Raw genomic sequence first — 13365 nt, 5'->3', positions numbered from 1 at the left:
CTCTTTTTTCTTCAGTATTTTCACTACATTTTCTTCCATTTTTTTCTTGTTCATTTCCCTTTCTTCCTGGATGATCTCTCTTAAGCTGACCACTTCTTTCTGTTCTTCTTCTACGTGTGTCCACTTTGCCTTATGTTCTTCTAATGCATTACTCACCTTCTCTGTTTTATTAGTACTTTCTTCTAGTTTCCTCCTCAATTCAACATTTTCCCGCTTCAAATTTTCTAATCTCTTCATTCGCTGTTTCATTGGATTGGATCAGACTCTGTATGGTAGTTTCCGTATTTTCAGACACATCCTTTATCACTAGATTCTCTACTTTCTTTTCAAGTTCACTAATCCTCATGATTAATGTTTTAACCAGGTCCATGACATTGGTATTTGTATCAAATCCTTGAAATTCTAGTCCCTCATTGTTTACATTTTCTGCCATGTTTGATGTTGGTTAAATACCAAAACAGCTGTTACCGAAAATTAACTACAAACATTCGTGTATAGTCCAGCCAATAAATCTTTACATTTTTGGTAGTCTATTAACTTTCATTATTTTAAATTTAAAACAAGACCTTAGGAGACAGGACAGACAAAATTCCTGAAACTACTTTAGGTTAGCAACGATGGCTGGGACGTCTGCTCTCTTCTGCTGTTTCTCCGTGTGTGTGTGTGTGTGTATATTTATCTAATTGTGATATACAGGAAATGAGCTACCGGTACGCTCGTGGGGGCCCATCTCTATTTCTCAATAAGTCAAATTTAGCTTTAAACTTGTTTAAGTTTTTAGACTAGACAGTCTCTTTGTCCAGGCTATTCCACAGATCTATACATCTATAAGGAAAACTATATTTCTTGATATCCTTCAAGCAGCTTGGCTTCTTCAATTTCATTCCGTGTCCTCTTGTTACTCTCTTATCCCATAAAACAGATCTTCTTTGTCAGTTTTATCTACTCCCATCATGGTCCTGAACACTGCAATCATGTTGCCTCTCTTTCTCCTTTCTTTTAAGGAAGGCAAATCCAGTTTTTCCAGCCTCTCTCTGTACGACAGATGTGCCAGACTGGGGACCATCTTGGTTGCTGAACTTTGTATTCTCTCAATCTTGTTTATATCTTTATTTTTGTGTGGGGACCACACCACTGCTGCATATTCTAACCTGGGGTGAATCATGGCCACGATCAATTTTTTCATCATCTCATCCATATAATGAAAAGCTACTCTCATATAAGTCAGGAGTTTATACTTCTCTCTAACTGCCTTGTTAATGTATATTTCAGGTGACAAACTGTCCGGGACTGGCACTCACAAATCTTTCTCTTCTCTCGCTTTTATGATTGGTTCATTACCCATCAAATAATTCAGTGATGGCCTCTTGGTACTTTTATCCATTTCCAATATTTTACATTTTTTTTATTGAATTTCACTTCCCGCATCTGGCTCCATTCATGTATCATGTCCAGATCCTCCTGCATCATTTTACAATCCTCGTCAACCTCTACCTTCCTCAATATCTTTGCATCATCAGCAAACAGACTTGCATAACTTCACTCCATTTACTATGTCATTTATGTAAATCAGGAACATTACTGGGGCCAACTCCGAGCCCTGTGGGACTCCACTTGTTACTTCCCTCCATCCAGACATCCTATTCTTTATTACTGTCCTCATTTGTCTGTCTCTCAAAAAGTCTCTTATCCATTCCAGGAGGTTCCCCTTCAGTCCTCCTATATGCTCTTGTTTCCACATTAGTCTCCTATGCGGTACCTTGTCGAAGGCCATCACCAAATCTAAATACACACAATCCACCCAACCATCTCTATCCTATGGGGTATCTTGTCGAAGGCCATCACCAAATCTAAATACATGTACACACAATCCACCCAACCATCTCTCTCCTATGGGGTACCTTGTTGAAGGCCCTCACCAAATCTGAATACACAGAATCCACCCAACCATCTCTCTCCTGAAGCACATCAGTCACTCTTGAGTAAAAACTCAACAAGCTGGAAACACATGACCTTCCACTTCTGCATCCAAACTGACTATCAGCCAAAATATTCATCTCTTCCAGATATTTTACCCATCTATCTTTCAGAATTCTGTTGCACAATTTTGTGACCATGCTGGTTAGGGACACTGGTCTATATTTCAGGGGTTCTTCCCTGTTTCCTCCCTTATAAATTGGTACCACATTTGCCCTCTTCCATTCTTGAGGCACTTTCCCCTTTTCCAGAGAACACACAAACTGTGAATCTTATCCGCCAATTGTTCTTTGCATTCCTTCAGTACCCAATTAGAGATTCCATCTGGTCCTGGGGCTTTCCTTACATCTTGAGTTTCCAGTAATTTATATACTTCCTGTACTTCCACTTTTATATCTTTTATCACTACATTTCTAGTCACTCCCTCTCCTTCCACAAACTCCTTTTCATTAGTGAAAACCGATTGAAAACATTTGTTCATTAATTCTGCTTGCATTGCCACATCTTTATAGACCTCTCCATCTACTTTCAGTTTGGTGATTCCTTCCTTTTGTTTCAATTTGCCATTGACAGATCTATAAAACAGTTTGGGTTCATCCTTACATTTGTCTATTATACCTTTTTCATTATTCCTTTCTTCCTCTCTACCTATTCTTGTGTATTCATTTCTAGTTCTTTTATATTCTTCCTTTGTTTTGTTGTTACCTCTCTTTCTCCAATTGTTCCACATCGTGTCTCTCTCTTTTTTTTGCAATCATACACCTTCTATTAAACCACTCCTTTTCCTGTTTTTCTCCTTATTCTTGGCACGAACTTTTCCAGTCCCAAATTATAGAGGCCTAGAAAAATATCCCACTTCCTCTGTATCTCTCTTGTTTCTCTGAATTTTCTCCAATCTGGGTTATCAAAAATTTTTCTCAAACCTGTAAAATTTGCTTTCCCAAAGTTGTATCTTCCCTGCCTATAAAGCTCATCTCTTGGCTCCACGTTCCCTGTTATCATCTGGAACTCAATGACCACATAATCACTTTTTCCAATAGGACACAGATATTTCAAGGATTTATTACGTCAGGTTCTTTGGTAAACAGCAAATCTAGTCTTGCTGGTGTGTCCTTACCTCGGAACTATGTCTTTTCTTTGACCCATTGCGTCGTCACATTGTTCATTGTTATATTTAATAATATAGTGCCCCACGAATTTTTGCTGCCTTCTGAGTCCCATTCCTCCCAGTTCACCTCTTTACAATTGAAGTCACCCATTAAAATTATATTGTTGCTTTTCTCAATCTTTTTCTGTAAACAACTAGCCATGTCTGAAAACATTTCCTGGTATTCATCATCACTCCATGCTCTTGTCTTAGGGGGAACATACACTACCTCCATCTCTCTCTTGCTATTCTGTCCTGTTTCTAATTTCATTTTTATCACTTCAACCCTGCTTTCTCCCATTTCCACGATATCTACATTTATGTTGTTCTTCACTGCTTTCGTGTGTGTGTGTGTGTGTGTGTGTGTGTGTGTGTGTGTGTGTGTCTCCCACTTGCCTTGGACTTTATCTGATGAGAGATATTGAGAGAAATTTTTTGCTACTATGCTGGGACCAGAATTTCTGACAGATTCCCCCACGTTCTTACAGTGCAAATATGTTGAGATTCTAGACAAGTGCTATCGTGATACCAACAGCCATCAAGGTCAGGTGCCAGAAGGCAAACTACAGGATGTCAATCAAGGCTCATGTAGCTTTCTGTTTCACACTCTGTGTGCTGCAGTAGAGGATCCTTCACACTTGAAAGAGATCATGGCTGTCTATTCCTTATGCCTCTTATCAGTAAAATCACTAAACTTTAAGAATTTATCAGCTTTCCCTCATGCTTACTTGCAGCCCAACTATGACAGTCCATCCCCATTGATGCATATTTAGATCCTCTCCCTATTCTTCAGATCTGGTCCCTTCTGCTCCCATTTACAACTTCTGGCACCTTTTCTCCATTAAAAGCCTTCCTTTGTCATTGACAGCTTCAAGGTTTTTCTTTTAGTTACACTGGGGATGCTGGCAGCTGCTATTGCCTCGGCAGCCAGGGTAAATGTAAGTGCAGATGGTAGGGCGGGCAACTGGCAGAGTGAGACAGAGCCGTCCTGCCATCATCTAAGCGACCTGCATTACCTTGCCATCACACTTCACACGTGCATAATGCAGCCTTTCATATATTAGTTTTCTGTATCTCTGAGCCCTTGTCAGTTCTTCCTTTCTCTTGTACATCTTTTTTTTTCAGTCCACTCATTTTCCCTTCTCAGAAGTGGTAAGAGCTTGGGTTGCACTGTTTTTGACATTGACACCTTAGCCTTGGATAATGGTCCGATCTTACTTAGACTCATCAGTTGACCCCTTCCAGTGATGCAGTGCCTTTTACCCTTTCCCTTGCATCCTCTTTGTTGGCAGTGGATGATGTTATCCTTTGAGAAGAAGACATGGATGTCCATGATCACAGACCAGTGTTTGCAAAAGGTAGTGCAGATTCTTCCCATCAAACAGTTCTGAGTTTCGGCGAATATTTGTCACGTATCATTTTGCTTTTTTGTGTGTGTATGATTATTTATTTTTACCCTATTTTTATCAGCTATTTTGGGCTTAAAGTTCTCAGTTTTTTAAAACTAAGATGAAAACATACCATCCATCCATCCATCCATCGTCCAGTCCTATGTCGCCCCAGGAGGAGCGTAGATGCTTCGGGCTAGACAAGTTAATCCTGACATTTAAGATGAGAGTGACCAGCCTCACTCATCCCAGAGTGGCATAACGTGAGCAATAAACTCCAACCATCCCTTGGATATAAACCTTCTTTGGCCCAGTCCGATTGGAGTACGGTAATTACCCACAAAACCACCAGGCGCCATAATTGGGTTGTATGGTTACCACCCAGCATAGTAAATGGTTTCCTGGTGTACAGGAAGCAGTTTGGCTTGTCACTCAGTGTAGAGCCATAGAAAGACAGAAGAGGGAGTGTAAAGTCACCCGTAGGCAGAAGTACGAGGATAGAATGAAGTAAAGAAAGACATGAGAAGGAAGGAAAGAAAGAATGAGGAGAGGAAAGGGTAGACACCCGAGAGCAGCACTACATCGAGTAAGTGGATGGCGAGTGCCCCTCCAAAAAACTGGAGGCTTTTTTTTTTTTTTTTTTTTTTTTTTTTTTTTTTTTTCCAGCTCTGGTATACTGTACTGTGGATGTTCTTTCAGTCAAACTTTAAACATTGGGCTGGTGACCCATCCCAGTAGAGTGATTCATAGTTACAACTCCTCAGGGCCTCTAGGCATTCAGGAGCCAGAACAGTACATACCTCCATTTTTGTGACACTGAAACCTAATACTTCACCATGTTACATTGCCTTCCCTGTCATTTAGCCATAGAGGACTCTTGCACTGTGTGGTTAGCAGCCTATTGAGTGGAGAAGCTCGTGCAGTGCAACAGTCTCTGCATTTGCTAGCTTCTTTCAGTTTCTTGGTGTTCAGAACTCAGGAATGTATCATCCTATTGCCACGCATAGGTAATTTTCGACATTAAGAGAAAACTATAAATTGCCTAATAAGAGAAAACCATAAATTCCCCAAGATTGGAAATGATGGTGCAGAAGGTTAGAAGATCAGTGACTGTCTGTTGCTGTGGTTCCTAAAACCTCTTTACTGTCACATTCCAACCTTGTTAAAGCTGGATGAACCTGATGGCTGGCTGTTTACAAAGAACTGTCCCTCTCCCCCCTCCACTCACTCGATGTAGAGCTGCTTTGGGTGTCTGCCCTTTCCTTTCTTCCTTCCTTCCTCTTCTGTCTTTCTCTCCTTCATTCTTTCCTCTTCCTTCTTTCCATGGGTGACTCTACTCTGAGTGACAAGACAAATGGCTTCCTGTAGTTCTGTACACCAGAAAACCATCTACTATGCTGGGTGGTAACCATAACACCAAATTATTGCGCCTGATGGTTTAGTGGGTAATTAAGGTGCTGCAATTGGATTGAGCCTGTGCAGGTTTGTATCCAAGGGGTGGTTGGGGTTTACTGCTCATGTATTGTCACTCATGGATGAATGAGGCTGGTCACACTCATCTTAAATGTCAGGATCAACTTGCCTAGCCCCATGCTTCTACACTCCTCCTGGGGTAATTTAGGATTGGATGATGGATGGATGGATGGATCCCCCTGCCTCATATATTAAGGCTCCAACATGCTTGCATGCATTGGCCTTGGTCACCTGATGGCAGCTGCCCATGCTGCTCAGTCTCTTGCAGCCTCACTGTTCAGTCCCTTATCACTGAGGTCACACTCTGTGACCTCATCCCAGGTCTTTTTTGGTCAGCCTCTTGCAACCCCACGCCCTGCGTTTACACTTCTCACTTTCTACACCCAATGGTCATCCTCCATCTCCATATGCACAAATCATCACAATCTACCCTTCTTATCACAACACCAACACACTCCAGTCCCATCCTTCCTCTCAGCTCCTCCATCATAAACCTAGCCCCCCCAGGCCTTGCATTCAAGGACGCACTGCACATCCACCAAACCATTGTCATTTCTGTTCATTTGAGCCTATAGATATCTTCCTTTACTGCTCAGGTCACACTACTATGCAGCATTACACTCCTAATGTTCCACATGCATAGATCCCTTAGCTTGGAGGGAAAGCCCTCGCAATGTCAAGAGAGGCAACAGCTCCCTGAACTTCTTCCAAGCACTCCTCACTTATAGCCACAGAACCAGCTCCAACCCCCACCTCCAGCACATAACATGTCTCCCAAGTAACTGATCCCTTCCACACACTCAGTGGACTTACCAGCAAGATCAGAGTTTTAATGCCTGACAGTCTCCACATGCTCTCCCCAGCACAAAACACACATGAAATCAGCATTATCTTGTAGTCTACCTCCAATACCACTACATATCAAATGCACCCACTTATCACAAACACTGCACAAGATGGAATTACTTTTCACACCTTGCGTCAAACCGCATGGCCACTTTCCTCATCTTTGACAGTACCGTCACCAACTCAAGTTACCATCACCTTTGGTTTATCTACATTTGCTCTCAAGCCCTTGTGCCCCATACCAACTGTCCACTTCCTAAATCTTTCCTCGCCTTCTCTCTAGTCAACACTAAATCATCAGCATACAACGTTTCCCACAATTCATCTCTGAAGTCATGTGAGAGGTCTTCAAGCACCAATATAAACAATAATGGGTACAAGATTGACCCCTTATGCACACCAGCCTTCACTGAAAGCTCATCACTCAAATCTCCATTCACTCTCACCAGGTGCGAGCACACTCATACATAGCCATAACCACTCTAACCAGCCACTCCTTGATCCCATGCTTTCTCATTGTCCACTTCACTACCTCCATAGGGATGTCAAAGGTCTTCTCCAAATCAACAAAAACAAAGTACAGGTCCCTTTTCTTTCCTTTACACAGTATTTTTCCTAATGCTGTTGAACAGTGAATGTGGCATCAGTGGTCCCTTTCACAGGCATAAACCCCAACTGCATTTCATCAGCATCCATTCTTCCTGTAATCATTCCTCCTAGAACTCTCACCATTTCGTTCATTATCTGGTCCAAAAGTATTATGCCTCCATAATTTTCTCTTTCCACGGCATCACCCTTCCCCTTGTACACATTTACAATCACTCTCTTCATCCAGGACACCACACTCATATATTATCATATTTATCAAATCAGCAACTAGCCCCCTGTCCTATATCTCCTGAGGCCATCAGCATTTCGGCAGTCAACCCTGACACACCTTCCACCTTCCTCAGCTGCATCCTGCCTATTGCCCTGCTCACAGTAACAGTATCAATCAAAGGTCAAGGGCCAAACACTGGATCTACTGATCCCAAACCTTCCCTGTTCCAGTCAGACTCCTCATTCAGCATCTGGTTATAATGTTCTCTCCAGGCATCTTTACTATCCATACTGTTCATCACTACCTTTCCTTCATTATTCTTTGCACACCGCTCACCGATGATTTCCTTGTTTTCCCTCTTCATCTGATATTCCACTGTAAATATATTCTTCCTTTCATTGTTATTTAGGTTATCCAGTAAAACTCTGAGATTCAGATTTTGCCCTGTATACATTTTTCCTAACCCTGTGCGTGCCAGCCAAGTATCCCTCTTGGTTACCACCCCTTCTTTCACGGAAAAGCCTTCTTTTATCATTAACTGCAGTACCTACACCTTCATGTCACCACCATGTTACTTTATGTCTTGGAGGTCCCCATGTCCATCCACATTCTGAATCAGTAACTGTAGAGATTGTTCTTGAGAGCTGTGTACTGTTTATTATCACTTCTGTCAACAGCCTGTTCAGCTACCACTCTGCTCCTCCCACTGTAGAAGGCATCCCCTACTGATTGGTTTTTCAGCTTCATATTTTCCTCCTAGGTGCATAGGTCCTCTTCTTCACCACCCACTCCTTAAGCACCATGTTACAGTCATTGTCTCCCCAAACTTGAGTATCCTTTCCCCTCCGACATTCCTTGTACCATATGCACATCCCCCACATACCTCTTCATATCCATGAGCTGCTTTGTCCACATGACCATTAAATGTAAGTCCCCTCCCAAAACTACAATATCATTATCTTCCTTACCATTTACTACATGGATCAAGTTGTCCCAGAATCTATCATTTTGTACAAAATCCAAGGCAGCCTGTGGAGTTTATGCCATCATAAATGATATTGTCAGCCTAATGAACAAAATTTGCACTACTGTAATCCTTTCGTTCACCCTCATTACATTCATGACATATTTTATCCATTTTTCCTTAACCAGCACACTCACACCACCATATCCATCTGCACGTCCCTGCCAAATTAGCTTATCTACAATCCCTTCCAGCAGTCATTGTGGCTGATCCACCCCTTTACCTAACCTCCTGTACACAGCGAACACTCACCCATCTCCTACTCATGACCTTAGCTACTTTCCCTGCTCTACCATTCAAACTACCCACATTCCAAGATGCCACTCAGATCCCCTTGAGTGCTTTAGTTTCCTCAGGCTTGTGCTTTTTCTCGTTGTTTTTTGTCATGTTGGTAAAATTAAATATAGAGGAAAGACAGACTGCAGGTCCTGCCCACCTGCACAGTCCCAAGTCTAAGTATGGGACTCATAGCCCATAGCCGTGACCAGTGGCTCTGGCAGTGGCCTTGGGGCACCCTGCCAGGACTGCTACAGGGACTCCCTCCAAGTGTGTCTGGGCATTGTAACTGTCCTGCCATTATACTCTGACTGATTGGGCTTCCTCCTGGAATGCTGCTCTCGGGTTCAGGCACTTCTCTATTGGGCGGATGTGGCAGCCTGGAAATCGCAGTGATCTGTACTCTCTAACATAGATCCGAGCCCCATCCCACCTCAGTCCCAAAAACAACGCTGCCAGAGCCTGCGTCACACCTCCCCTCAATAGGTTTGCCACTAGAGAGCAGGAACAAGATTTTCTGGCTGCATGCCCTTGCTGACGTCAATGTGTGTGACATAGTGGGGTATGTTATGTGGTATGTAGAGTAGTGTGTGAGATAGAGAAGAGTTCCTAGGAGAGTATGCTGGCCTGCTCTCCATGTTAGTGTCACACTGAAAAGGTCAGCAAAGAAGGATGGTCATGATATACTGATGGCTAGTGAAACAGGAGCTCCAGCTCTCCTTACCACCAGCATTCCCATCCCCCTCGGGAGTACCATTCTGATCTGCTGGTGCCACAGGTATAAAATCAGGCTCTTGCTATAACATCCTGACTCAAGGAAGAGGCAGACATGATAGCCACATAAATCAGTGAAAATGTTTCCTGCATTCATTATGCTAATTTCTTGGAAAACGAAGAAAATATTAGAATGGAAAATCATGTTCCTAAATCATATTTGTGGACATTAATGAATACTGAATTGAGAAAGGCAGAAGGGAAATTTTATTAAACCAGCAAGTCCTTTGATTGTTCATGTGGTAGGTGTCAGGAGAACTTTCACTTTACTGCCTGTAATTACTCCCCATCTCTGTAACAGATGGGAATACAAAACTGTCTTTCCACCTGACCCATCACTGAACCTGAGATATGTCTTTATTCACAAGTCTTTTCTTTTGTTCACCTCATTGTTAGTTTTCTTTCTTTTTCAGTTTTTTCCTTCTTTCTCATTTCACTGATAGCAGATGTATTACCTGTAAAAGTACCTGATTTCTCCTGTGTAGATTTTATTCAGGTTTTTAAGTGCACTAGATTGCCTATATTTAACTATGTTTGTTATGTTTTAGTAGATAAGTAAACATGTATCTTCTTACAACTATATAAAGATCATGAATACAAGTTGGTTTGGGTGCATTGTACCATAAGTGAGTGCAATACACTGTGTAGTCCAAATTCATTATTTATGGACCATGATTCATTTGTAGGGTAGAAAATATTTTATGCCGCTACAGTATAACCAGTTCCACAGCTTTTATACTCACCTTTATTATGTCTTTTTGCTGATGTTCACCATCCTTACCAACATCTCCATGATTCAGGGCAGTTTACTGATGAATAATATAAAAATAATGTGTGAGGTGATTGGAGCTCCTACAACACTGCTGAGGATACTAGCTTTGTTTACATCACTGCATATCTAATGATTTCAGCAACACTGCATGTTATATCACCTCATACTGGTATTCATTACATGAAAATCTTGTTCAGTAGCTGAGAGAATCCACTTATTGCTGAAAATTGACTGTAGTGAGGGCTTACTATACTCTGTCCTCTTTAAGTTGGGCTGATATTGTTATCTTGTTATTTTGAATACTGTTGTAACAAGGTTTAATACTGTACTAGAATACAGTGCAAGTCACAAAAAATTGTTTTGGATAGGCTTTGCAGCAATTGTATAGTATTGTCTCATTCTTCCATTGAACTTCTGGAAATAAGCTGCAAAGTAATGAAAATGTCCATGAAGGTAAAATGAATGAATTATGGCTGAAGTGAAGGCACAGCAGTTGAAGGAAGGGATCTACATCAAATATGCATTTTTTTTTATTTTTTTTTTCCCCGTATCATGTTTAGGGGGTATCAGAAAAGGTTGAGCACTTGTTAAGGAAGTAAATGTATGTTTTTCAGCTTAAGTTTCTGTTGATCACTTCTTATGCAGGTAAGATTTCTTTTTCTAATTTCTGGATTGCATTCATTCTTGTACTACATAGAAGACTTGAGTAATGTGTAGTGAAATTTTTATAAATCTGAATGCTTGGGTATGTACAGTGCAAGGTAGAATGGAGGACATTATCTCAGTCGAGAGTGAGGACAAGGTTAACAATGACTCGGATGATGAGGACATGACCATCGCCATCATGACCAACCCCAGTGAACTTGGACCTCCCCCACCTCCCCGTCGCTCTCGGGACCAGTCAGACATCTCTGCTGAAAAGGAGTCAGTAGAGGAGCAGAAAAATGATGAGAAAGTGGAAGAAGTTGGAGATTTGATTGACATGAGTGGGGGACTATTTGGAGATGATGATCAGGATGAAGATGCCCTTCCTCCAACGCTTTGGTGGGATGACATTGGTATGCCACCTGGAGACTTTTCATGTGAGAGTTTCTTATGGATTGATTATCTCTTGAACTTGTTCTTTCAAGATTTCAGGGAACATAACAAACATTTTGACCACTTGATTGACTTGTTCCCCAATGCTTTTTCACTATACAGTATAATAATTTTTTAAGCACAGGTGCATTTGTGGGATGATGGCAGTTTGTGGACTGAAATTTGTGTCATATATATGAATGTATTGGGGGTTCTGTACCATACTATATTGTATTGTATTTAGTTATAAAGATTGATGTGATAACTACAGTCTTCTCTCCATATCATATTTTGCGGCTTGTATATGCTGTGACTGGAAAGGACCTTTATTACATTAACTTAAAGTGAATTATGTATTGTGTTATGTACAATCACTCAAGAAAGTGATGATTTGCTCTCTTTAAGTTTCGAATAAAACTCCCTGGGTCTGGCAACCTTCTACTCAATAGGGCACCAGAGATGGCAGTGCTTTTTTTTCCTTTTTTGGATGTTTTCCATAACTTGCATTCCCTCCAGACTTAATTTATGGTGTTGAAAAAAATAAAAGAAACTAATCTTGCAAAAGTATGTCAAATTTATCTTTACTGTTTTAGATTAATAGCAGTAAGTAAATATTAAGTGGAGTCTGGTGCATTTTCAGTCACACCCAAGTAGCCCAAGGATGTCAACGTTAGTCATGATCATGCTATGAGTGTGAGTGGATCTCTTCAAGCCTTCATTGTCACATTAGCATCTTGTTTTTCATTACTGACTTGTTCGTCTTTAGTTCTCTTCATTGTAGCTCATGCTTCTGACCACCACCCTTTCTATCTTCTTTCATGAGACTGCACTGTAGATTCTTTTACATATTGAAATTTCATCATCAATAAAAATGACTTCCCCTTTTTACTTTAACTTGGTCTAAAAATGCCATATCTCCAGCTTGAATGCTGGGTTGTAAAAATATGTGGACACTAAGCTGTGATGCTAGTCAGAAAGTAGTGCCATGGAAATAGTGTGGAACCTTAGTATTGTCTTTTTCGTCCATTGGCCTATGTGAAGTAAGCTGCAAAAGGACAGAAGTCTATAACAGGTTAAGGTAAAAGAGTATGGTTGTTCCCTAATAATTTCACCTTTTCACCAAATTCAGTGGATGCTCGTCTTTGTTACATTTTTTTACTTCATTGTTTGCTCACAGCACTCACGGCCTTGTTTTCCTGCCTGAATTTCATCATGCATAAAGATTTAAATGCGGATAAGAATATCCTTTTTTTTTTTTTTTTTTTTTACGCTTATGATTTGGACATGACTTTTAACTGTAGATATATTTTATGCAACATTTCTCCCCCAGTATTGTTGGATTTAGGATTTGAAACAGCATTATGCACGTTTCTCTCCATATCAACCCTGAAAACATTAAGCAGTAGGCAGTGCATTTCGCATTCTTTCATTTGGCTAATCCTCAAGTTTGGTATACTGTACTGTATTGTGGTTTCCTCTCACGTAATGTGAGATATATATGGTAACAGCACTTATAAATTGCTGTTTGGTGTTATTTTGCCTAAATACTGCTCTAACTGGTGTGCAGTAAAAGAAATATCTCTAGGCTGCAGCAGTTGCCAGATATCCCTGAGGGAAAGGTATTGGGAATTGGGTCATCACTTCTTTGGGTAGTTGTATATACACTCTCACATTTTGTGTGCGTGTGTGTGTGTGTGTGTGTATGTGTGTGTGTGTGTTAAATAGTCTTCACTTACTGAATTCTGTCAGACATTCGTTGTGTAAGTAGTGAGACATTAAAGCCCATTGCTG

General features: G+C 40.9%; 1 protein-coding gene across 1 annotated transcript in view; it reads left to right on the top strand.

Annotated features, from left to right (window-relative positions):
- Nucleotides 1-13365, top strand: part of LOC145417427 (pleckstrin homology domain-containing family F member 2-like) — a 215368-nt gene that overhangs the window by 132411 nt on the left and 69592 nt on the right. The window contains exon 7 of the mRNA XM_080286110.1: nt 11253-11555. Within this exon, the coding sequence (XP_080142236.1) occupies nt 11253-11555 (303 nt within the window). The remainder of the gene's footprint in view (nt 1-11252; nt 11556-13365) is intronic.

The sequence above is a fragment of the Coenobita brevimanus genome, chromosome 110 (genome assembly GCF_032717465.1).
Source record: "Coenobita brevimanus isolate Jiangsu-jjx chromosome 110, ASM3271746v2, whole genome shotgun sequence".
Lineage (NCBI taxonomy): Eukaryota > Metazoa > Arthropoda > Malacostraca > Decapoda > Coenobitidae > Coenobita > Coenobita brevimanus.
The sequence above is the reverse complement of the archived record's forward strand: the minus strand, read 5'-3'. Positions and strand labels throughout refer to the sequence as shown.